Source organism: Hylaeus volcanicus, chromosome 3, assembly GCF_026283585.1.
Source record: "Hylaeus volcanicus isolate JK05 chromosome 3, UHH_iyHylVolc1.0_haploid, whole genome shotgun sequence".
Lineage (NCBI taxonomy): Eukaryota > Metazoa > Arthropoda > Insecta > Hymenoptera > Colletidae > Hylaeus > Hylaeus volcanicus.
Window position 1 is genome coordinate 9217514 of NC_071978.1, and position 27633 is coordinate 9245146.

At 35.1% G+C, this 27633-nt stretch overlaps 2 protein-coding genes across 4 annotated transcripts in view; both read right to left on the bottom strand.

The window, feature by feature from the left end:
* On the bottom strand, window positions 1-1019 carry LOC128873959 (prefoldin subunit 5). The gene is made up of 2 exons (XM_054118050.1): window positions 711-1019; window positions 1-578 (listed from the first exon to the last, which is right to left on the bottom strand). Exons 1-2 carry the CDS (start codon window positions 913-915, stop codon window positions 292-294), a joined length of 492 nt encoding a protein of 163 aa, XP_053974025.1. The 5' UTR covers window positions 916-1019; the 3' UTR covers window positions 1-291.
* Window positions 1020-10030: 9011 nt separating this feature from the next.
* The window catches only part of LOC128873827 (muscarinic acetylcholine receptor M4), a 50993-nt gene continuing 33390 nt past the window's right edge, over window positions 10031-27633 (bottom strand). For 2 of the 3 annotated variants that reach the window (XM_054117712.1, XM_054117715.1), the window contains 3 exons: window positions 14279-14481; window positions 13517-13711; window positions 10031-13114 (listed from right to left, as the gene is read on the bottom strand). In XM_054117712.1, coding sequence (XP_053973687.1) covers window positions 10869-13114; window positions 13517-13711; window positions 14279-14481 — 2644 coding nt within the window. In that variant the 3' untranslated portion in view covers window positions 10031-10868. Of the gene's footprint in view, window positions 13115-13516; window positions 13712-14278; window positions 14482-18458; window positions 18685-27633 lie in introns of all 3 variants that reach the window. The other variant, XM_054117714.1, reaches the window with a different exon arrangement.

A 27633-nucleotide genomic window follows, 5' to 3' on the forward strand; every position in this document is an offset into this window, starting at 1 on the left:
TAAACTTCTTTTATAATTTATTTAGATTTACATTTCTGTACAAAATAAACTATTGTATCAATATGTAAATAAGTGATATTTCCTTACACACTGCGAAACAGAGAATATCACAAAATACATTCTGCATCTATTATTAAATTTTATTAATTTTGATGTAACATGCAACGTAATTATTATTAACGTTTAACAACGAAATACAAAGTGATGCAATTCAATGATGATATAAATGCGAATCAATGAAAACAAAGAATGAGTGACAGTAAATCAGTTAAGTAAGCAAAGCTTTGTATTTTATGCATGATCCACAGCTTCTTTCAGCTTCTGCGTTTGACTTTGGAGTTTCATTTCTATAACATCCACAGTCGCGTCTCTGACTTTACTTTTGTCGAGACCTAATTGTTGAATTTTCTCCATCTGTTCTGTAACATAGGCTACTCTCCTATCGAAGTAATCTTTAGCATCTGCAATACTCTTCTGAGCATAATAGCCAGTTCCGATATCAACTAACACATTAGTTGTGTCTGCAAGCTTTCCAGCAACGTACATCGATCCAGTTAATGGTACAAGTATCTCATTATCTGTAAGAAAGACACTTCTACTTAAATGCAATGCATAAACGTTATCCACATTTCCTAACCTCAAATTACGTACAGAAAACTGCACAGATCCTACTAATGAAAAATGTAAGTTTAGGATCAATTGACACGTACCCTTTACAGACGGGGAAATCTTTTCAAGACACGATCCTGATTCTTGAAATTTACTTTGAGCGATTTTTAAAGTTTGCAACGAGTCTTGAAAGACACCAAGTTCCTGATCCAGTTGCTGCTTTAAAACCGTGAGTTGTTGAAGGTTTAAAGTCGTCAGATCAATTTGTTGTAAGTGCGGTGACTCTGACATGGAAATTTCAGACATTTTGAGGTGTTTGTGATCAAATTAACGATAGATCGTACAATACGTTTACTTGACAGGACACGTTCCGGCACTATAACCAAAAACGGTCAACACCATTCTAAACCCATTAGATAAACAGAGATAGAATATCTGATGATTCAAAGAATTTCCGACAGGTGACGCAATCGTCCAATCAATCCAGGTTTCGTCCTCTGTTATCGAAATTGTGTATTGTCTTGTCCAAATTCGCTTCAAAGATAAACTACCAAAGATGAACACGTTACAATATATGTACACCTTATTACAATAATTGGAAAAAATAGTTACTTCAAATAAACAATATTTTACAGTGCTTGTGAATGTAGGATTTTTTAAGATCTATAGCTAGCGCTATCTATACACAAATCGTCCAAGTTTGTCGAGAAACAGTTTGAAGAGTTCGCCACTAGATGACGGAACGATGATTATTCCCGTTTTTAGGTATTTTCACAAATAACTTAATAATAATAATAATAATAATAATAATAATACAAGGTAAGAGTTGATTAATAATTTATTTAGTCTTCAAAATTCATGTTTATGTCTAAATTCTTATTCAAATATAATCTTCTACTAAACGTAAATAAAACTATTTTAAATAGAGATTGTACTGTTACTACAGATTTAAAAAATGATTAATTATTAGTCATATATTTTTGTTGTTATTATTAAGTTATTTTAGTAAAAAAGTATGGTAAACATCCAATATTTACTTCTAAAATCAAAGAATGGTATTAGTACCTCCATCTAACGACGAACAATCCGAACTATTTCTTGATAAATTTGGACGATTCGTGTATAGATGGCGCCAGTTACATCTTATGATCTATGGAAAATTAGTTCGACGCTCACCGCTAGATGGCGATACCGATTTTTGCACCGTTTTTGAAGATACTTAAATTTTTTAAATTCTTACATTCAGCTTAATAATAGCAATTAATATATGAAATAAATGTTAATTAATGATTTGTTTAGCCTTTTAAATTTATGTTAATATCTAGATCTATTCCCTAATATAATATTCCACTAGGAACGAATAAATATTGTATTAAATCATAGATCAAATGTTTAATTTCAAACATTATTGTCGATGTTATAAAACAAATAATATTTTTCGGACATATTTAATAGCAAACTCTAGACATTTAAAAGACTATAGGAGCAAGGCGTCATCTTGAAATAGAGCGTAAATATCGATGGCGAAATTGTGGCGTGACGACCCATTTCACTTGGCTTGTCAAAACTTTAACATTTAATATCTTGAAAACTGTTTGGGTTAGTAAACTGAGAATCATTTTCTCAAGATTATCAATTTTGTATTACGCTTTGTTTAACTTTACCAGTGCCTTCTGTGCAAACTACACCATAGTGTAGTATACTATACTTATAAGTATAAGTATAAGTATACTTATATGTTTGCTTTTTGTATATATTTATTTTATTTAATACATACAATGCACAGAAAAAGTGTTAATAAATGAATAAATAAATATATTGGCATTCATTTTCTTGATATTGAAGAGATTTATTTTATAGCAAGTCACCACCAATAAAAATTCTTTACAATATTAAAAAATCATCTGTCTTTAGAATAGAGAATGTCTGAAATAAAAAATGATGTTTCTAGATACAGGTGTGCGATGAAAACAATTTTCCAACACTATTATCATTTATTATGGATGCATCAATGTTTTATTTTATTACACAACATATATGCACACACTTTGTTACATTGCTGGCTTGAACTATTAGAACATTTCTCTATGACGAAATTATACAATGTGTTTTTTTTTTCCCATAAAATTTGTTCACACACTCGATGCTTAAACGCTTCTATTATATCCAATGACAATTTTAACGACAATCATACATCGAACGTTTTTCGTAAATTGATACAACAGCGAAGTCTCGAACAAGCGTGTTCAACATGTTAAAGATACATTTACATTACACACTTAATTTGCAATTTATGTTACATCTTTCGCGTCATTTACAAAAATGAAGTTTTTGCTCTGCCATTATGCGCATTGAAACCTCCATCAAGATGGCGATACATCATTTTTATTTAATAACTTTCCTTCCTATTTGTGGAGTTGAAATGGTAAGTGAAATGAGTTCCAAATAAAAATCGAAAATTATTTACAGTTGTTTTTATACCAAAATGTACAATTTTAGATTTTTTGATACTTATGTCATTTACTATTTCAACTCCCCAATTTATGTAAGAGCATCGTACTTGAATTTTCAAACAGTGATTTGAATTTTTACAATATGAAACATAAGTGTGCCAATAAGATATTATTTTTAATTGGAAATTGATGTGTTCTTCAAGAAAATTAGGCCTTCCAAGTTCGAATAAAGCATTGAATGTAGAATGAATCTTTCACCTCTTATTGTTGAACAATTCTCATATTTCTTTTCAAACTTAATCTAGGTTTACGGTTTTAAATTTAATAAACAATAGAACAAATAAAATCAAGTTTCCATATGTTACTTTCACTATAAGAAGATTGCACGCTTTATTTAACCATTTAATGGAAAGAAACTATCACGACATTTTGCACAATTGCACAATATTTATTTTCAAGTAGTCATTTCAATTTTTATCATGGTATACTGTTTTTATTTTTTTTTTTTTTTTTTGTAAATCATGTGTCAAATGCAAATATACGCTAACTCGCACAATTAATATAACGACTCGCGATATACATGAGTCGTTTAATATTCTCAGCTCTAACTTTTTATATATGCATATTCCGCTAATGTAGTATATATATATTTTATTTCATCCGTGATAAAATTATATCATTTGGTTATTTTATACGATACTGGAGGGTTGTCAAAGATCAGATTGTCGAGTGAGAGCGCGCACAGTATTGACTAGAATTTAATTACAAACGAAATGATTTTTTTTTTCATTGATCCCATGGTACTGAAGAATGTCCACGAAAGTACATTGTATCCATCTTTGTCTCTTAGTATATCAGCATTAAAGAAAAATAGATACTTTTGTAATTTCCATACATCGTTAGCGGCGCACATTTGTAATTGATAGTGAAACAATACTTATCTTACTCGTGTATAATAGAAAATAATTTAAATAATAACCAATATGATTTAAAGTACTCATAGTATTTTTTCAGTTATCTTATGAATAATTATTAAAACGTAATATAGCAACGTTACTTGTATTGATTGTGTTTTTAATTTAGAAAAATTGATTTCATTGATGGAGTGTAGAAATAATTATATTCATCATCAAGTCGATTTCCAATTTGAAAAAAAACAAACTGTACAAAAAGAAAATTAACTTTATTAATTTCAGGAATATTACACATTTTTATGAAAGAGAGCTCCGTCAATTACAGATATGTATTCTATCCTTGATATATTCTTTAAATTAATTCATGACCATTTGTCCGTTTCATTTTTTTTATTATATACATGAAACTGTCTAACATTTTATGTACGATTTGAACCTCTTACAAAGGCGTACTCTTATATTTATCGTGCGTAATAGTGTTTGCAAAAACCGAGCAATTTATTTAAATTATACAAAAGACAGTTATTAACCCTTTATACTACAATTACTTCCTTAGTTTCTTCTCGACCAAATGTTATTTAATTTTTAGGTTTAACAAAAGGTTGTTCTGGAAGAATATCTGATATCAAAATGTTCAATTTAAAAGTACGATACTCTTAACAAAAATATAAAAAATAGATAATATGAAGAAGCTAAAATTTGAGGAAAGAACCAGAAAAGAAAACAGGAATAAAATAACCAGAAAATGTTGGAGCCAAATTAAAGAAAAATTAAAAAAAGAAAAAAACAAACTGTGACCTCATCGTGCAAAGGGTTAATATAAAAAGTCTGTTGCTTGCCTGCAATGGAGAATATTTAATTTAAAAAATGGATAAAGTGTAACGCGTTCTTTTGTATATCAAAATAGTATAATGGAATCTCGAAGTTAGGCAAAATCGTCGTACAGAGAACAGTATGAACCATGCGTGGATACGTGTTGCATAAATGAGCAATACCTTCCTTTCATAGGCGAATCGAAAACGGATTCCCCTCGCGTTTCCTTTCGAATACAGGGCGAGTCACGCAACTGGGCCAGGTTATATCGCTTTTTTGGTTAGAAATAGGGAAACTGTCGGAGGAAAAAGTTGAATGCCGTCGGGTAGTCTAACTTTCCACGACCTTGTTTCATTTTTTCTGCATCGGCAAAGTGCACTTGCATATTCTTTTTAAATGGAGCTATACTTTTCTTTCTCCTAAAAATCGATTCCTTGGAATTCTCAGTTTAAGAAAATATTGAGACAAGAACTTGCCAGGATGAATACTTCAGATGATATTCCAAATTTTCTAAGAAAACTTATGCTTCATTGAGGATAGAATTTATTTTTAATGTTACTTTCAATAAACTCGATTGACAACAAAATTGATATTTAATTTCTATACGATGTGTTTTTTAAGACTATTTGATTGAAGAAAAAAGTCATTTTCCCATGAACTAAAATTGTTTTTCTTTTTTTCTTTTAATGAAAACGTGTTTTATAAATAGCACAATGGTAGAATTTAATAATATGGAAACACTTGCACGTCGAAAAACAAATATATAAAACAAAAATAGTTTTATTCGCGAGTATCGAATAGTCTGAGAATATTCTAACTTAGAAAAATGAAGTCACTAATTGCTAAAGGTAATATCTTTGAATTCGTAATATATTATAAAAAATAATACATAAATATAACGGAATATTTTCTATATGTCATTCCTGCTGTTAAATTACTTCCAAATGAAAATTCATATAGTTATAAAGAATATCTTCTGAAGAAGACCTCCCTCTCCATCTTCTTCCCTCTCTGGCCAAAAACATTCAATACTTAAATAAATGCTTGAAAGTCAATCAACGTGATTGATTTTTATTTAACATCCACCATTTTGGTCCTATCTCCAGTTACAAAAAAAAAACGAGTTTCAGCTGCGAAATTCACCCAGTACATAGCTTTGAGGTAGAAAAAGTGATTGGAATTCATGTGGGGAGACGTCAAGCCAACCTAACGATTAGACACGCGTTGAGCATTGCGATATTCTTGCGCCGAGGAGCATAGATTTTAATTGCTCCTCGATCCTTGCTGATTGAGACGAAATCTCAGCCTTTATAGCTCATTACGGTTCCACCTTTTTTCCTGCCTTTAATGACTCTGCTTCATTGGCAGGCGTTAATGACGAACGCTACACCGAAAGCTTCGACACTTAGAAATAAGCACACCGCACGGATACTTACCTTCTCCGCGATCGACCATCTAATTCTCATCTAAGTTTCATGCTTATTTAGTTTGCTTTTTTTTTTTTGTTATTCGTTCGACTTTAATTCTACATTTCTCTAAACATTGTCGTGATTAATCGCTATGTACCTCGCTGTCTAACGATCTGTGCTACACACATGTACATTCGCTACGTACTATAGCTCACAAACGATTGTGTGTAACGTTGCAGAGCCTGAAGATTGGAGCATCGAATCGTTCAAACGCGTATACGTTAACATAATATAGGCGAATATCGAACTTTCAGATAATTACAATATCGTGTTAAAGTCTTAAACCATTTATAGTGGAACATTTTCGGAGTCTTTAAATGTTTGGTTTAATTTCATTATCTTGTACGATTTGTGTTTATCTCATGCTTTGTTTTATGGAGTTCAAAGCATCGTTTTACAAAAGAATATTTTGATACAAAATTTGTAATAATATTGTAGTATTCAATTTTCATCTTCTATCATCTATTTAATTTGAAAGTACTCTCACAGTGAAGGCATCTAAAGAAATCTAAAATAATGCATATGAAAAATATTAAGCAAAACTCAGCCATGAATATCTACTCTAAAATTGTGTTTAATCATAAAAATAGATTACTCAACATATTTAAATCCGTACTGTCTCAACATTACGGAGGCTAGTGGAACAGAATCATGCCTACTAAAAGAGTTATAAACCCATGAATAATGTCTTTTTCACGAGAAATAGATTACGTTGGTGATGAATTATTGCGGTTCCCTTGAAATGGTCCAAGACTTTAGAAGAACTCGTGTACACGTAATACATAATAAACTCACGTTCTGAAAACGATTACGTTTAAGGAAACTCGTGTTATCTATCTTCCTTTTCGATTCTGAGTTAACATGCTTTGGAGAATCTGAATTCGAAAAAGAAGATATTACAAATCTGCTGTCCTGCCAGTATCGTACACGGTATGTACAAATTTCTAATTGAATATTTCTCTAAGTTGTTCCACATCTTCCTCTGTTGTTCTGCTCACTTTTCACGCGCATAATACTACGTTAATCGCATACAGTTTGCATAGTAAAGCCTTCCGCGTAGGATAGATGAAGTAATCGGAAATTCATCAAGATTCACGGCAGCCTTAGCGTGGATAAATAAACATTCGCCCACGCGATAAAGGAACAGGTTGACTATCACCGTTGGCAGTGAATTTCGAAAAATACACAGAACCTCCAAATAATTGCAACTGAATTTGGATTTAATTTGAATAATAATTTACTAGAAATACCACGCGTACCGAGTATATACGATACCTTAACAATTAATAAGTACAATAGCCGCTGTGAAGCGTTCCAATTGGTTCACGATTAACTGCAGTGTACCTTCGTATATTAATAATTAGCGATACGAAAATTATACTTTTACGAGGAGATTGATTGCCAGTACTTCGCATAGAAAGTTCGCAATGCAAAGTAATAGCTTACTTACTTCTCTGTAGAAAACGTATAAACGTTTGAAAATGATTAAACAACGTCAAATATAAATGTGATCATTAATTAATACAACGTTAAGTAAAAACTGCCATTAAAGTAAACTTAAAGCATATCTTTGCGAACGAGTGACAAAGAGCTTCTGAATTATCCATTTGTATATTTATGCTATTATACAGGATGTGTGAAAATTATCTTAACACTTAAATTAACAAATCATTATACCTTTTATCATTTATTGTTGCAGCCCGCTTTCTTCCATCGTAACCTTTCTCTCGTTATATCTGAGAAGGATAGAAAATTCATTCCTGAGTGTTAACATAATTTTTACATAACCTGTATTTTAGTCTTTTCCCCATTTCGTCTTCTTAGCGACATAATTCCATTTCGTGACGTACAATTCTTTTTGTAGACCGTCCTATTGAAAAATACATGACCCATCGCGGATATCGCGGTCGAAAAAATTTTGGATTCGCTTCGTTTATCGATTAATGATTGTATCATAAAGCTCGATTAAAAGTATCAAAGCTATACTCTGTCTTTACAACTAGTTTCACAACATTGATTCGCGTCTCTCGATTAGTGTCCTTTAAAAATACGTCTTTTTCTTTTAAAATGCATGCTCAGTCGAAAAGGTAACGGTTCACCTTATGAAAACTCTTGAAAACGTACGAAATTGTAGCGTTTCAATGCTTTCTCGCGAAAGAAATATTAATAAAATGATTAAATACGCGCACGCAATGAAGAACAATAACGAGAATCATGCGTTGTAAGAAAAGTATGCCCGTGATTATTCTTTTATGCGCTATTGAAATATCTATGATAATTGACTTATACAGGATGCCACGTTAATTATATCGTGAGACAATTTTAGCAAACGCAAGAATGATGCAACTGTCTTAAATTTCACCGTGATAAGAGGCCTTGTATTATATGCAAATGAAGATTTGATAACCTTCCTATTTAAACTAACGGAGAATCTTCGATCGTTATCAATTGTCTCTGTTTAATTTTTCCTTGGCACAAGAAATTTTTATTTTTCAAGTTTTTCTATCATTTTTGGGAATTACATTCATGATGAATCATGTTTCGTAATAATAACTTATAATCTTCTATTTATATCGATCCTATCTTCAATTTAATATTAATATGGCAATAGATTCTTGCAAGAATTTATTTATCTAATTACCCTCTTCGGCATCATATGTAGTCGTAACTTTTGTTGTAAATTAATAGTTTTTACTTAAAACAATTTTCAAAAATTAATTGAATATGCCTGCAATTAGACATATTACGGATATTATCAAATAACTTTATTAATAATAATTTTAAATCAATTGGATTTCATTTCGTTGAGATTGATAGAACTGTGCGTACGTAGGTCACATAAATGTTTCAGGAAGTTCAAGTTATTTCATTATATGCCATACTGTGCACCTAACGTCGCACAGCTGTCAAGCGTTTTGGGAAGGAGTGCAGCATGAACTGAGACATGTGTCCCTCAAACGGAATAAATTAAGCTGCCTGGATTATTTAGGGGGCTGTTGTAGATAAAACTGGTTCAGATTACTTAACAAAATTTAAACAGCTGCGGGAACTTCACAGAGATATAATTTTAAAGATTCTCAAGTTACATTAACGTTTATCCTCATAAAATGATGCGAATTGTTTGTTACCGTCTACCAAGATTATTTATTTGATTTTCCCAGGTGGAAGCAGACAAATTTCAAAGACTTCACCGTATAATGAGATCTAAAGGAAAAATCACGTTAAAGCATTTATAAGGGCGTTGATAAATTGTCCTGTATAATATTTGGAAAATAACATTGTCCATTGGGAATCCGTGGGGCCTTGTAGGCTAGGAAAGAGCCAAATGTAACAGAACTCGGAGGAAGAAGGCCTGCATGTAAGTAGGCCACCCCAAAGGCAGTGCGTGTACGGATAATGGAATCCTTGAATGTTTGGTACTTTTTCGAGGCAACCCACCCCCCACCCCAAATCTGGTTCGTTGCACTTAAAAAATATATCCCTGTTCTTCGAACGTAAAGACAAATTCATACAATAAAACCTCGTGTGAAAAAATTCTATACTGCTTCAAATTAACGACAAAGGTTTCTTTTTTTCTCTCCTTCGAATCGGTGGTGTTCGCTGCGACGACGCGATATTTATCGATGTCTTGAAATATATCATGTTCTATCTTCCGAGCCCGAACGATCCCATCTTTCGTTAAATTACGAAACTTGCGCGTGCACGTTCCAAGAGACACTTGAAGTTTAATATATTTTCGTCATAACACGAAGCGCTTACCGCGGCGGTTATTCCTATGCATAGTCGTCTAAAGTTAATCATACACTCCATAACAATACTGTAAGACGCTACATAAAATTATACAAATCTTTGTTACGAGAAAGAATTTTCCTACCTTCGTACAGAATGTCATTGTTTATTTCAGAAGATGGTCTTCCGAACAGTGTTGCATAAAAATTAGAAATATGAAACACGTTATGATTTTGATAGAAAATTAATATATAGAGTTTATTTTTATTATTCGCTAGTAATGTGAACTGCCACCTTTTTTTTTACACAACTTAACATTTTTCTTACCTTTTAAGATATGTATTGTCAACTACAAGTTAATTTATTGTTGTACGAGTTATAGTTTTTCTATTTTTAATTTCCAAAGAAGTCTCTCTTTTTAGACGTTCCCACCAGGCCATAGTTTGAATCAAAATTCTTCTTTAATAGGTGTGAAATTCTTAAAAATAATAATTACGAAAAGAGAAATTCTTTCTTACAACATGAATTTGAATTATTTTATCGGAGTGTCTCATAGTATTGTTGTAGAATGTACGTGATTGTATGCGTTGCGTGCATCCCCGCACAGAAGTTAATAAATATTCATATACATATACATTATATACATCCGAGAATGCAGTCCTAAACCCTATATCAATGCATTCTACTACTATATACATAAAGCGCGCAATACTCAACTTCTCTGCGTTAGTATCGCAAACTGTTTACTACTGTTATTGTCCAATTACCACCATACAGACATGGCGTTACGATTACAATTCGATATCAACTATGGAAGGCCTTCTTCATCGTAACAATAATCCCCAAAAGTGTCTCATCGAATTATTCGCGTCCCGTCTCGTTCACGTCATGTGCAAATCTCCTTTCAATATTCTCGTGAAGGTTTTCTTAAACTGTTGATTGGCTAAAGCATAACAGAAGGGGTTCATGGGACTGTTAGCGTAGCACAAAAAATACGAAAACATGTAAAGATGCTCGTTCGTGCACGGTGGCTTCGAACAGAACCCTTCCACCAACGCCAGGATGTGATAAGGCGTCCAGCAGGCGACGAAAGCACCCAAGATGAAGGATATCGTTCTGAACGCCTTCCTCGCTCTGTTCTCCGTCCGTGATTTCTGTCGACCCACCATAGGGTTCCTTCTCTGCGTTTTGCTCTTCAAACGCTTCCCGATCGATTTGACGAAGTCCTTTCTGGAGCCGCTTTCCTTGTTATCTCTCGTATCCTTCTTCTTGGACTCCACCTTGGAGTCGTGTTCGTTTGCCGTTGTCGCTGAGGCCGTGGGCACCACGCTGCCACTTGACGAAGAATTCTGAGGAGGATTGACAACCTTCGTCACCTGGTCGGCGAATTGCTCCGTCGCGATGTTCACTGCTTCCACGGCTGGTCCACTGACTACCGTCGTCACTGGCTGCTGCTTCGTGTTCTGCGCCTTGACAGTGACCTCTGTATGGACCTTGCTAACCGTTGGAGACGTTTGAGAAGCGGCGTTAGTCTTCTGAGTGATGAACACCCGAGGCGGATGAGTTTGACTCGAGGCATTGGACATCACAGGTACGAGTTGACCCTGTTTGGTTTGGATGCCTTGGCTGCTTGCCTGCTGAGCAGTGGCTCTGATCAACGCTGCCTGCAGTAAATTGATATTCGAGGACGAAGCAGTTTGGCCTAAAATCGGCGACGAAGGCGTCGTTGAGAGAGGATTGGCTAGGCTACACGAGAAGGAAGACGGTGGGCTCTCGCAGGAGGGACTAGGCAGTATCACCGAGCTCTCGTCCATGAATCTCAGGTCGGCGCTGTCCAAGCCAGTCAGAATGTCGAAGGTGCCTGGGCCTTGAGAAGCCACCACTAGAGACTTAGGTCTGTCGGTGGACGACGATGTTAGGGGACTCTCGGACACGGGTGGACTGCTCTGGAACTGCGTGGGAGGTGGTATGATGTTTTGTTGACTGCTGCTGATGGAATGGTTGGGATGCGTGGGTGGAGAAATCTCAGCAGAGGTCACTGGTTGTTGGCTGCTGTCGTTCCCGTTCGATTTCAACGACTGTTCAGGTGTCAATGTCTGGCTGGACTTGTCGGGCTCGGCTAGATTGTCTGTGTCCAGCAGGCTGAGCTCCTGTATCTTCGGCAGTGTTTGAGCCTTCTGCGTCGTCGTGCCTATTTCACATGTCGAGCATGACGAAGTTTTCCTTGACGCTGGAGCATTTAAGTCACCCTTCGCGGGAACGACCCCGTTCAAGCGACCGTTGGTGACGAAGACCTGGAAAGCGCCGGATTGAGCGACCATGTCAGCCAAGGACGATCGTTTCTTGACGCTGCTGATGTGTTGGCCCGGTACAAAGGTGCTTTCCTCGTCAGAATCGAACGCTGGGCTGCTGGAACGTTCGGACTTTTCAGTTTCAGGAGGCAAAGTGCTGGCACACGTTTGCTTCTCTGCTGAATCTGTCGGCCCAGTTGCTGACGTCTTCGAGGAGGTCTTCTGACCGGAGCAATCGGCTTCTGCAGCATCCTCCTCCGATGTACCCACTTTCTGTTTGTCCTGGCTTAAAAGAGTGCTCTGGGTCTTCGATATTCCTATCCCGGCCGCCATTCCGGACATCGCTCCTGCGCTGAGCGCAACCATCGATTGCATTTTACGCTGTTTGGCCTCGCTCTTCTTCTGCATGTCGTAAGCTGTCTTGTATATGCAACCATAAAGGATAAACAAAACCACGAGCGTCGTCCAGTAGTAACCGATTATCAGGGCGGTGTTGAAGACGGGATCCTTGAGGAATTGCACGGCGCACTGGCCAGGACTTAGGTCTCTGTAACCGATAAAGTATTGCCAACCGAATATGCTGGGGAAGAAGAGCAGAGCAGGAATAATCCATGTGATCGTGACCATCGAGATCACGCGGTTCTTAGTTCGCCAGCAACGGTATTTCGCCGCTATCTTTACAGAACAGAATCGATCGATAGTGATCAATAAGACGGTGTATTGCGATACCAGGCACACGGTGTAGTCTACCGACAACCATAGATCGCAGAGCAGGGGTCCGAGGTTCCAGTATCCCATCAGCACGTACACTGTGAAGAATGGCATGGACACGGTACCTGTTCAACAATTTTGTCATGCTTAATTCTGGTTTACCTGGAAATTATAATATCTGATACGAATGAATAGAATATACTCTATTGTAAACGACAATTAAAATGAGCTGAAAATAGGAATATTAGGATGTATTGATATTTGAATGTGCTACTTTTAATTACTATAAATTCATGATTGTTTTTGTCAATGTAAAGATAAATTTCATTTTTGTTAGTATCAATTATTGTGATTGTTCTATATAAAGTACAATTTCATTGTTAATGTATTCAAACTGCTTTGGAATTTCAATAAATATAAATATTACCCCTTGGCAATATTTTTAATATTAATTCGTGTATTTGAACTAATTCAACATCGCTTGAAAAAAAGGTCGTTTCTCGAATTGAAAAAGTGAAGAGACTTACCGATAAGCATATCAGTGGCTGCTAATGAAGCGATGAAATAGTTACTCGGCTGCCTGATAGCTCTATCTACGATAAATGCCAGAAGAACGAGAATGTTACCGCCGACAGTTAACAGTATACATATTCCGATGGAGAAAGCAATCAGTATCGACTGCCAGAGTTCGAAGGGTGGTAGAACGGGCGTGAAAGTTTCTTCTGTTGAACATATATGTATCACATCAGTAAATGCCATAACCTGCTACTTTATTTTTACATTTCATCGAAAGTCATGTACTTCATCGTTTCCTAATATACAATCTCTCTACATCGATAGTTACTCTCTGACATCATGTCATCATTGTCTTGTATTAACAATTTCTAAAATTATTAATAGAGTCTACTAATGATGTCCTGCTAATAACGTACAGAAATCGATTTTACGTCGTGAAACGCGAGAAACGGGAAACCAGATGGCAGTCTGTAATGAGTAGAACCAATCGATAGCAATCAAAATTTCTTGAAAAAGTAGTCCGAGCACTCGATACGAAACGTTCTCTATTTTTTTGAATTGACCATATTTTTTTAATGTATCATATTGAGTAATATATGTAGTATAATTTTGTTTAACGTACAAAATATAATTTGTCCGATCGAATAATTGAAATTGCTTAGTGAGATATTTTAGGACAATCTTCTGACGATGAAAAGTAATTTTCTTACTATGCAGTTGTTTAATTATATTTAATTATATTAATCATACTGTTCAGAAAAATTCAATATTACCAGTTGATAAGGCCGTCGTATTCCCTGTTATCGAGCAACAGTTGATGTTGTTTGTCGGAAACAGGCCTGTTGTGAGTTCTACATATTCTCCGCTACTCCAGCGTGGATCATCCGGGTCAGGCCATGTCCCATTAAACTGGGTGCATTCCGTTAAAATCTGGTTGTACATGCGACATATTCGCTCTCGGTGTCTCTCCCGTTTCCTATAAACGAGATTTAATATCATTTTTCATTCGTATTTTCTCGGTCTACGTTTCTGCATAAATAAGTTTTATAATTTTATTCAAACAATAAATGAAATAAAAAAAACAGATGCCAATATTCTGGAAAAGATTGATACCTTTTTACATCCATGAATTGTATATATTATTTAATATATTATGGTAGTATATTCATAATATTTAATTCCAATTTATAAGATTTTATACTCATATGTTTTCATACCTTTTTAACTTAATAATTAACCAAATGCAGTTTACATAGAGAAACCGTCATACTTCTTAAATTCTACAAGTATGTTTCTGTATTTAATTATATTCTTTTTTACTTGACAAAGCTTTTGTATCTATGCACGTATTAATTTAGAAAATTCGATAGTAGCATTTGTGGATCCTGACAATGATTCTAATACAAAAAATCGAAACATACGTATAACAAGTAATATCTTGCTTCAAACTAAAAATAAACTAGTCTAAGAATACATTCTTTTAATATTCAGAATGTACTTAAATTCATTAACTATTTCATTGATATCAGTATTGACATCAAGGAACTTATTTGATATCTTACGATATTTCTTCAAGTAGTTTATGTAAGAAAGTAGATCCTTTTAGTTAATTTAACAATCGACACGGTTACGTTGTAAACGGCGTGATGGGAACGGCGCGACGTACCGTAAGGTGGAATAGCAGATGATAAGGAAAATAATGAATGATAAGGCCACTGGTGCTACAGTAATGTTCGTTAGTATCAAAGAAAATGTGACACTAGTATTTCCTGATTTTAGCTAGCGACATGCACGTCTCTTGCTCTCCATGAAACATTGCTGCAGTGGCAACACGAGAAGCAAGTCAAAGGCTGAATGCACCCGACGCACAATGAGCTTGAAATAAGCATGAATGGAACCACATCCATTTCCCGCTTGCACATCCCCGTCGCAGGCAGGGAAGAAACGACGGCCTGTACCTTAAAGAGGGTGACTCGTTTTTAAATAATTTACCAAATCGATCGTAACTTCCACGAGTTAAAAGTACTTTCCAGTCTCGCATTCTCGTTTCGCCCATACTCCTCGAGCATATACACAACATTATTCATTTATAAATTAAACAAAGGTGACTCTGGTGAATTTGGACAAAAGTGAATTTTCGTGAATTGAAAGTAAACGTGAAATCGTCTTTTCCTAGAGAACAAACAACTTTGAGCATTCTAAAGTAGGTATTACAGGTGTTAATATTTTCTAAAGGTATCAATCTTTTCCAGAATTTGTAACGAACAATCCGTAGGCTTTACTGAGTCACTAATAACCCATTTGAGTACGATTATAAACTAATTAAACTTGATTATAATACGAATTGTCGTGATATATGAAAAGTATATAGTAAGACAAAATAAATGTATATAATTCAAATACTTTGTACGTGACTTTTTATATTTTTGTCAACTTTTAATTTCTTTCATTATGTCAGTTTCGTAATAAATAACAATTGTGCAGGTCAAAAGCTCTGGAACTTTTTGCGATAATCCGTTTCGGAGCAACTTATTAATTACGGGAAATGCATCTATGAAATGAAAAATTGTTAAACATTTTTTACAATTCAAATTAAATATGCTAAATATCGCGATTAATAAACTTTTACATTGCTGTGATATGGCACAAAACGATTTCTACGAGATGGTTGCTTTCAAAATTATTGTGTCACAGAATACGTATGTTGTAGCATAAACATTTTTAAGCGTGCTAACATTCTGAATTTGACTAGGTGAGGAACAGGTACCCTGCAGCCTATATATCAGAACCCAACTAAACTTTGCAACAATATTGAACTCCATGGAAACTTTAGACAGCTTAGTCGACACAGTTTATATGAAGAACACACATCATGATCATAACTTACGCCATCTCGATACTTTCGTTAAGATCTATCGCAACGCAATATTTAACGTCCAATAAAAATTCAATTCTTCCAAAATGTTTTTATAATAGGAACTACATTGAATTAAGTTAATCGTAACCTATTTTCCAGTAACTTTCATTTCTAACAGTATTGTAAATTATACATACAGAGCAAAGAATAATTTTATTCTCATTTTGTCGTTAAATGCTGAATTTATGCTAAATTTAAATTTAGTTCAAAAGACGCACTCCTGAAGATGACTTATTTTATCGCAGAGATTCTGTCTTAACTTATTGTTTGCTTAATTTGTAAAATAATTTCTATTTTCAATGCAAGACTCTGCAACATACGACACAGATGTTCTAGAAATAATTCGCGTTTCATATTTCCATTGATGAAGTTTGTATTGATGTCAACAAATTTTGCAAGTCAATGTGAATCGTTCTAAGATTATTAGAACAGCTCGCAACAAACATAGACAATGAAGCCACGCGAATAAAAGATAGAGAGATGAGATCCATTGTTTCAATGTTCTCGAGGGTAAATACTTGTCCTCGTTATAGCGGGCGTTCCCTTGAAGCTGCGTCGCCGTCAAATGATTCGTAAATACTTGACCTCGTTATGGCGGCATTTCTTTTTTACGGATCTACATTACAAGTGAAATGATTCGTAACCGGGAGCTAACTACTTGTAATTGACTCGAGCTTAGAGTAGAGTTAAACCTTGCGTGGAACTGATTCTGCTTGCATCAAGAATGGAAAGAGTACACAGAGACAAAGATGTATACGAAAACTGAATGAAAACCAGATTTATGACTGATGAAGGTATAATGACGTGATGAGTAGATAGATTCAAGCGATAGAATAATAGCAATCGAAATTATTTATTAGATTAGATCAATAACTTGTTTTTACAAAAGAAAGTTTGATCTAGGCCAAAGGTACATTCTAATTACCAGTTATTGATTGTTCTTCCTCGTCCTGTATACATTGATTCTGAGCACCAGTTGATGTTTGTCTTAATTACAAATAGTAACAAAATACAATCTTTCCAAAGAATTATTATCCGTGTTTCTCTTCAACTAAAACTCTCGTTTAATAGAACCAAATTGTTTCAGGGATCTTGTTCTACTCCATACATTTATTAATCACTGGAATACGAAGTAACAAGTATTTGTGCCTTTCTTAGGATCATCACGTCGAAAAGTACTTTACAACTTTACTTTCAGTACTGAAACTTCGTTAACTAGGTATAAATACGCGAAGTTTACTGATGTCCACTTCCTTTTCCTCGCTGGGTGTACCTTCGTCGTAGCTTTCCTTCGAAAATTCATTTGTTCCAAAATTGACACGTAAGATATCGTCGCCGAATAAATTACAAACTAGTCCACGACCCTACGGGACCAAAACTGTAGACATTACTTCAGATAAATTACTCCGAGACACACGACTGAATGTTTGAACGACTCCGTGGGGCGTGCGACTATTACTAAGAACTGAATGTCGAAGAAGAGGAAGACGGATGAGAAGGTCCCTAGATTCTACCAGTGGCTCTTAACGTTTACTTCCCACGAGTTATTTGAGCATTACTTAATCTTTTTCAGCGAGTGTTGTTTATTAAAGTAATTCAATAGTGTTCCCAGATGTTCGAAAATTTCATTCCGTAAAGAATTTCATCTTGAAAGAATACCATTATTCCCAACATTCGAAAGTTTGCAGAGATGTTTTCATATCAACAGTTTAGCAAAGGAAGCTTGTAAGGACTCGATAAAAAACATAAGTATAGACTTATTGTAATGGAGATCATGTCGACAAAATGACGATTAAATATTCCTACTTCAACCAGAGTTATAAATGATTGATTACGAAGGCACGGAATCATTTAAAACTCTTGATTGTTGAGTTTACGAAATGATATTTATCACGGTGACAAAATACAAATTTTTACACCTAATCTGGCTAATTTTAGATGTAATATACGCAGCAAAAATAAATATTTTATATCTCCCTATGTAAATTCAAGAACTACAAGAAGTGTATCCACGAATCCCCTTGGGGTCCTTGTACCTCGGGTGAAGAACCACTGTTCTTAGAGCGTTTTGGACGATGAAAGAATGCTCGATGGGTCGCCACAACACGTGCATCGAAACGAGGGTAAAGTATCCGTTTTATCTAATGAGTTGTGATGCCTCCTCGTCAAGGCCATTCAACCGTGACTCGAACTGGCGGAGACACCCTTGCGAGGGAGGACTCTGAACTTTCCATTCCTGTGCGTCTCAATATCCTTACAGCGCTGGAAACAGTTCGAAAACCTACAATGGCGCGAATAAAACATATAAATAGAGAGAATCGATTGCGTTTGTAACGAAACTTGAAACACATTCGTCTCTAATCTCTCCACAATTGTCGGTTCAATACTGCATATTAATCACACTCATTAATCAAGATTCATCAGCAGGAAATTCTTATTTATTACATATAGTATTAGATAATTCTTTTATTCATTAGTTTCAAATTATAATTCCTTGGCAGAAGTGACTTTTCAGGAACTGTTAATTTTATAACATTTTAACTATGGTATCAACTACTACGAACGTGAATAAGTATTTATAATTCAACCTCTCAATTTTAATTTCAATTGATTTGTAAATATTTGTAAAACGTTCGATTTGTATCAAATGGGTCCATATAGGATTATAAATTAAGCGCTGTTCGATGTGTAGTGGTATCTCACTCGAAGACACATATAGTAGTCCAATTCAACAGTACACAGTGTACATTTCTGCGCTGAGGATTTACGCAAGAGTCTCTCCTCCGAATGAATAGCACTCACGTGGCAGATATTCAGTTCCTCTTGAATAGCTCGGATTGAAAAGAGAATTCAAGGAGAAAAGATTTGAGAGAAACGAGATAAAGGGGTGGATGTAAGAAGTGACTGTCGAGAGTATGGAGAATATTGTTTAATTATAGAGGAACACGTGGTTTTCGTTGGACGTGAGCACAGGGAAAGTGAAGTTGGAATTCGTAAAGATGTCGTAATTAATGTCAGTCAGGGCGTACCTTGGTCGCTAATTAATGATGTGTGTTCTCTTCACTGAATATTTCCAGTTTTAAATTCTCTTCAGAAACATTTTTATGTAAAGTGAACTTACAAAATATAATATCAGATAGTATTCAAAGAAAAATGTATTATGACTTATATCAAAGGTAAAATTAAACCATTTTACACTTTTTCAATTTTATGCAGTGAAATTGTTCAAGGAAGAATTGTCTTCAAAGAGTTTACAACGTATGAAAATTGATACTGTTTTGTCGGTACAACTTTCTGATTTTATCGTAAACAAATTCAAATGGTAAAATAATCAAATGATTAAGCAATTAAAACTGTAAACACCAAAAGTTCTAATATTAAAAAATACACGATCAAATAAGAAAATTCCTTACAAAACTTTAAATGAAAGTAATTCCTCAAACTTTATTTATTCATTGACAGAACCAAAATTATTTATTTGAAGGAGTATCAAAAATAATTCATACCTCCTTACATCCCGTTTGAATTAAAAAGGGGCATGCTTATGAATTAACTTCATCGAAAGCTTTGTTGCACGAGTACAACGTTGATGGCCAACGGTTCTTTGTCCGGATGTTGCATCCGTCCTTCGATACATACACGCATGACACCCTTGTCTATGTGTGCCGGGAGAAGAGCGAAGGGTGACTGGTACGTAAGCCCTGTTGAGCCGAGGATCATCGCCGTGGAATGGCATGATCATACGGCCAGATGGAAGGGGGAGGATGAGCGAACGAGGTGAACCGATACGAACACGGGGGTGAGAGTAAAGAGTTGAAACGGACGATGGGAGAAAAATTGCGCGGAATGGAAGCCAAGGGTGGAATTCGAGATGTGGAAAATAGTGGCAACAAGTACTCGGAACGGCAACGATCCAACATTCTGTGAATACCGGTTCGTGGTTTCAGGTTGTTCGCCGAATGAACCAAAACAGTGATCCCCCTCCCGCCTCTCCGGTCATTGTATCGAGTCACAGTGGAGAACGTCAGGAACGTTGATACCAAATAGCCATTTCAATGGGCACCTTGCGGCGACCATGTCGTGCTAACACTATTAGGTTTCGCTGTGGATTCATATGGCAGATTCGAGTGCTTTAACTCTTTGAAGCTAGGTTACAAACTGACCAACCCCTTCCTTAACTTTATGAGGGGTTTGTATTTTTGATCAGTTACGATATAATTTTCGTTATTTTTTCCAGCCGATGTACTTGACATAATTTTCTGAAATTTGGTACGTTTATTTATACATATATTTGCAAGGTCTTCTAAAATTTTCGACTATCCTGCTGAATCCTCAGCTTGACTAGATGATATATAGTATAAATAGTAAAGAGTCAATTTTAGCAATTTAAAATTGTTTTTAAATATAATTTGGTAGAAATATTTGAAAGACCCGAATACTCAGACTAAGGTGAAGCACTTCAGAAATAACCCCTTCAATTTCAGACACTGGAAACTGTAAGGGGATTGATAACATTTGTCTCGGAAGAAGTAAGTTTACTTGAAACGTGAGCTGTTACGTTAAAAAATATTCACTTGTCACGTCTAACGTGTTTCGCCCTGTTTACGTATGCATTAAGATCCTACTCGTATACTTCCACTTATTCATTTGAGTTTACTTCTCCAGCACCAGTGCCCTGCAATGTACAATGAACATATTTATCAAAGTTGTTTCTACTTTTATGAACATCTCCTGAAAATATAATTAAGAAATGAAACCTCTAAGAGAGAAGAGACCGAAGTAGGTGGTAATGACGTTGAATGAAACGGAGGACAATGTCGGCCAGATTAGAACGAAGACAAGAAGTTACCTCGGGGTGGAATTTCTTTTTCTTCGTAGGCACCGTATTTCCTTCCACCCGTATTGCCCATTTAGGCTCTACTTGTTGTCTGCGAATTAGAAACCCGAATTCTTAACGTCGTATAACGTTATTCGTTTACTCGAGTAATGAGAGAATAAAGTTTTATGAGAGCGACGACAATTTATATATTTTTTCCTTCTTTGCTCGATTTGTTATTTCAATGTTCGTATAAAAAGTAGTAGAAACTACAATTACAGCACGAATAGATTTTAGTATAATATTGAGATTGAATTCTGGAACTAGACAATTTAGTAACTCAATTTTCTTCACCGTAATAATGAAGTTTGTTACACTCTATTCCAAAGATGTAAATAACATTTTTTGCGTTACTCCTCGCACAAAACTCTTAACTTTTAAGTTGAGTTTACGAAATGATATTTATCGCAGTGGTCAAATAAAAATTTTAAATAAAATAAATTAATGGAATAAACGTTGCAAAAAATGGAATAAAGAGGTCTCTCCATTCGTTTATCTAAGCCTATCTCAACTTAAATACTGTATACATGGACATAATGACCTATCTAAGATAAGGAAAGACTATGCACGCGTAATTGGTGGAAATTGATACACATATTCCTGTTAAAAGCGTGTAAGGAGGAAACATATACGCGCACATATGTTTATGGATGGATCGTTTCATCTGTACGATGGCAAACATAGTGCTTCCTATCAGAAGCGTTTCTGCGCATTACTTAATTATCGGTCTCTGCCCCGGCATGAAGCATAGAGACAAATAGCGATACACTGAAATGGAACAAGAGAATAGAGACGTGACGTTGCATTACGCATGCTTGATTGCTGTGCGTCAACAGATGCCAGAAATCACGGATTGCATGTGGACGCAAATATGGAGGGAGTATACGCAGCGTATCGGAAATGGTATACCTGATAATAAGTGCAAAATCTGTAATAAAATTTGTTCATACGATAACTCATTTGTGAGAAAATGGTTTCTCATCATTTGTCTGGCATGAATAAAGTCCCTACCGAAACCAAACTGATCGATACTTGTATATTACTGAATTGTAACAGAAGTTTTAGAAACGATGTTTATAATATTTATTTTTTATTTATTGAAGTTAGTTCAACTTCTGAGCGAAACGATTTATTCGGTCGATTGGTTACTTGGATAATTTTGTGCTCGTTGAATACGAAATGTAATATTATTCAGTTACTAAAATTCTAATTCAACCAATGTGGGAGAAAAAGTTGATTTTTATTCGACATTATCGATTTTGTATATAGGTAAGAATTTTGCTCATTTTTGCTTCTGGAAAACTCAATTAGCTAATGCGTCTGACCAATGCTCGCCGTTTCTACTTGCGTCAGTGTTCTGAAACATTGATGATGGTGTGGAGTTATCTGTCTTTCTCTAACTACAGCCAATTAAAACCAAGGATGTGAAGGAACAAATCAACTTTTATTTCTGAGAATTCGTTAGAGAATATCTATGTGGAAAAAAAAATGTATAATACAAGGGACGAGGGAATAAATTCTTAATGTAAGAATTAATTAAATATACTAGTATTCGAGGAATTATATTTGTACACATTTATCAGAAACACCTTTGCAAACAACACCAAGTAACAACTCTTCTAGAAACATGAAATTTGGTTTTTCAAACTCAGATTAGATTTAATAGTTTACAGGACCAAATGTAGCCAGACAGTTAATCAATTTAACTTACGTATATTTACCATATTTGCTGGTTGCTTTATAAGAAGTTAATCGTAAATAAATTGTTGTAATAAAACAAAAATTTATTAAAAAGAAAAAAAACAGTCACAGCTCCTCATCGTTGCATGCGCTAGTTATTCATCACCTTTACTCAGCATCAGGAGTTACACGGTTCAACGTCGACAAGATGAATAAAGGATGCTGTTACCGGCATAATAGGCTACTGATAAGAAATTTAATACCCTGATATTACAAGTCTTGAAAGCTTTTAAAAGCTACATAATGAATGAAACGAGTCCTGGAGGTATGTGTAAAGAATTTCGATGGCAAGAAACGTCACATGTATAAAGTGCCTACATAAGTTCCACCTACATATGTTCCACCTTGGACCAGTTTTTAATTCGTAGCAATATTTCCACCTCTATAAAAGATATCTCGAAGCATCTGAAAATATTAAACCGAGTCGCTAATAACCTCACGTAGTCGATGATAATATAAATAGTTAATTTAAAATGAAATCCCTAATCATTTCTGACAAAAATCAAGCAGTTATAAATCATGAATTCATTCGTAACCTGTTTCGTGCTTATGTATTAAAAATTTATCTATGCCAGTAAATATTAAATATTGCTTGTAATATCATTTATATTTTTATTTATACTTCACTGATTGATATGTTACAAATTAGGGCGTATATACAGACGTTCCTTGATATTTGCTGTATCTTGGCCATTTTTAAATACACCTTAACAACAAAAAAATGAATATATCAAGTTAAATACTTGTACTGTCAAATTACCCTTCGTTTTGGATCAGAATATGCATTTGAATCTTGAAGAAACATTCTTGAATCTTGACTGTGACAACTGTCCCCTTGGAAAAAAAATAAAATACATGGAAGATCTGATCTCGAGTAGCAACGTTAATCGCGACGAGTTCGGCATCAGAGGTCAATTAACATTCTTCGTAGATAGAGGAAACGCGCTTCGGGCAAACGCCCAGCTACCAGTTGCTCGCGGGGGGCGCGAGATTGGCGTATCCTGAAATATCGTTGAGCAGTGATTGCGCGGTTTGAATAATGCACCGTAAGTCGGCTACCGATTACAACATTGGCGGGAATTTCCCCTCGACTTTCCAAGAGGATCTCGACTCGCCTGTTGGATGGTTTAGTGTCGCGCCGTGGGCGATCGTATGCCAGCAGAGTTATTAAACGCGTTCGTTCAATTCCCTCGAGCGATTGAGCTTCCCCTTCGTGGAGTCTGCTGCATCGCCACCATCAGCTCTTCACCGTAACGTTGATATTTTTGGAACACGCCCGCCCTCCGTCCAACTGTAAACCTAACTTGATCTCTACCTATATTAAGCCCCCAACAACCCTTGAATCGCGATACAACCGGAGGCAGGCTACGAAACGTGATTGAAGACCTCATGCGGAGGGTTCTGTTCTTGACAGTTCTTTGGACGAACGGCTACGCTTCCAATAATTACGTTTTAACCAGGGAACGTTGATTTTCTTATCGTTTTGTAGGAATTTGTGCTAATCGTTAAATAGAATCCTTTTTGTCCACTTGTATAATGTTTGTCTTGTTTCGTTGAGATAAAAAATTTGTTAAATTTGTAATTTGATATATGTATATTATAGGTTTGTAAACTGTCACTCTATATTTGAATTACTAAGTAGACATTATGTACTTGAAGATCATCCACGTGTTCGTTTCTTCCGCGTCTATTTTCGTCATCAAATATAAATAATTTATTCCGTTATCAATATCAGGACGTGATTTAATTTATAATAATAAACAGTAATCAACACTAAATTTCAATGATCAGAAGCATTAAATTATATTTCTTTATTTTACAACATTAATCAATAATATAAAAATAAAAGCGTCTAATAATGAACAAATTCTATTAAGTATATTATTCAAATTGTCCCCATTGAAGAAGAAATTATTTTTTTTATAAAATATTTATTTTCAGAAAAGTTAAATGTATGTACAATATTCGCATAGTTTTTAGCACTGGACAAGAAACAAATTGGAGACATCAGTTCTCGTAATGGTCAACTGCGGCGCGTGAAATTCGTAATATAACGAAACCCTCGCTCGTAAAAGCTGAAAGTTTCCCACTAACCCTTAGGAATCATTAAAGAAGAATTCCCTTTGTTTTAAAAGTTACCGGATTCTCGGCAACTGGTGACCAAGCCATTGCACAAATCTTTCTAGCCGCAGCGCCGTCCAATTTCACGAAAATTTCTGCTAACTTCTGCTCTCATCTCCAGACATCCACGCCAAATTTCATCCCCCCAGTGAGAATGGGTGAAAGATCAACACAAAACAAGGGCAACGCCAAGAAGAAACGAAAGGAAGAAGATATAACTTCATAAACTACTAAAAGTTTGATCCATTATACGCATCAAATGAGCAAAGTTTCATGCACCAAGCGCTGAAACTGAGCTTTCTGTACTAGTTTCCTATATTCAATAAGATACCAGCAGTCTAATTGATATCTATTTGATAATAAGTAGGAGACCGGCAACGCGAACAAAATTAATATCGATGTTATTATACATTTCGTTTCGAACAACAAAATTATAATAGAGAATGGTGGTGAAGAACAGTAATGGCAGATTGAATTTCGAAAAGGATGTGAAGAAAAATACAATAACATCATAAACGGATACAGTGGTTGCAAGAAAAATCGTGGTTCTGGCAAAAGTAAAATGATTTCTCGTCCTGCAATGAAATTTTCTCAAATCATATTTTGTTCTCTTGAGAACAGATACTCCTGAAAGAAATTTTCGTAAAAAAAATAATGAAATCGTCTGAATAAAAAAAAAATTCTAAGTCATTACACACATGGATTATATTGTGTACATTCTAAACCATAAATTCTCTAAATTAAGAAGCAGATAAATGTTGTTTATCTTGTATACGTTGTTCAATATGTTTATCTGGATAAGACTGTTGCCTGTGTATGAATAGTTGAGGTTAAACAGGGTTAAAGTAAGGCATGAGCTTCAGGGGCTGCAGTATAAGGGCCTCCAAGAATTTCCAACAATTAATGACGAAGATGTTTCAAGAGTAGCAGCCAAGTTTCAGAAGATTTACTTAGGTGACATCGATTCTGAATTCGTATCAAAACTTCTTCACTTCGAAAACTTCATTGAATAGTGTAATGAAGTCAGGCATAAGCTTGACACACCACAAGTACCTAATATCTGCATCCTTGTAATAAGCAGTGGATTAACTTCTTCATTCTCCACTCTTGAAATGCTCTTGTAATACATACTCATCTTTGTTAAGTTTTCCATTATGTTAAATGAATATTATAGTGTCCCCTGTAGAATTAGCTTTTACAAATTCTACATTGCATCGTTACGCGATACGAGTCATACAGTATCTGTTATAAATTAACAAAAATAAAAACAATGTTGTTACATCATTTTTGTGCCATAATACGTATTTATTGACACGAGATCCCTCGACACAATCGGCTGTCGAGTGGATAAAGTGAGCAGTCGACTTCCCTCACGCACGGCCGAGCTCTCTACGCCTATGGGTTCAAACTTCCTGAAGGAGCTCTTTTTGCGTCAACGGTCTATTTTCCTCGAGGGGTGGGAATTTAAGGAAATGATGTCACGGGAAGCTGTGCCGTCGAAGAAGAAAGCAGCGTGGAGCTGATACCAGCCCAAAGCTATGAGTTACGTATTTCGTGCATGGCGGGACGAGAAGAAGAAACCTTTTGAAATGCTCTATCCAGTGGTAAGGAAGAATGTAAGAATAAGATTTCCCTTGAGGGGATTGTGAGGAAACATGGAAGAATGTATCGCCTGACACAAAAATTCCTTGTGAATTTGTCAAACGGTCTTTTAAGTCGATTGAAGTTTGCGTTTAATTGTAAATTATGTTAACATAGTAATTAAAAGGAATATTTATTAATAAGAGGCAAAATAGAATCTTGTGTTTCAAATATAGACTCTAGATAACAAAGCAATAGACCATTGAGTCAGAAATATTTATTATTAAGTGAAAAAATAGATTCTTACCCTTCAAATCTACATCAGAACTTTAGCCTCTAGAAAATAAAGCAATAGAATCAGTTAAATCAGCTAGGGGGTCCATTAAAAATAATTCTTCTAAATTTTGTTTAATAGGAAATATACCGCAACACTAGTCGTCGTAAACTTGTTGTTTATTAGTTATGATTAACAGTCAAATGAATGAATTTCCTTAAAAATTACAGTTTCGAATGGCGAAATATTTGTCACAGGTAAAGTCACGTCACGTGACTGCAACGATTCAAAATTGCAATACTCTGTACGTGCCTTAAATTATAAATTGATCAATCCGCAGGACGATTAATCACAGACACCGTAGCAAGTTAGTGTGGTGTAAATTTACGGGAAACTGGGAAAGCTTGTATTAAGAAAGTGCGCGAGGCAGGAATAATTGAGTTAGTGAAAAATGGGATCCGCTCGCTGCATTTTTCGTGTACACACTTTATAAAGGAAAGGGATTAATAAGTAATACAAAGTGGTTCCCGTACGACGTTACAAGTTGTTTATGAAGATATTACAAATGTCAACTTTGTACTATGTAACTTTGTAACATGCTATAGAGGACAAGATCTTT

What these genes read in the sequence shown, in the direction of transcription:
- LOC128873959 (XM_054118050.1), bottom strand. Translation starts at nt 915, where the DNA reads ATGTCTGAAATTTCCATGTCAGAGTCACCGCACTTACAACAAATTGAT. An exon ending in GATTTCCCCGTCTGTAAAGG is followed by an intron (nt 579 to 710) that starts GTACGTGTCAAT and finishes TCTTTCTTACAG; the next exon opens with ATAATGAGATACTTGTACCA.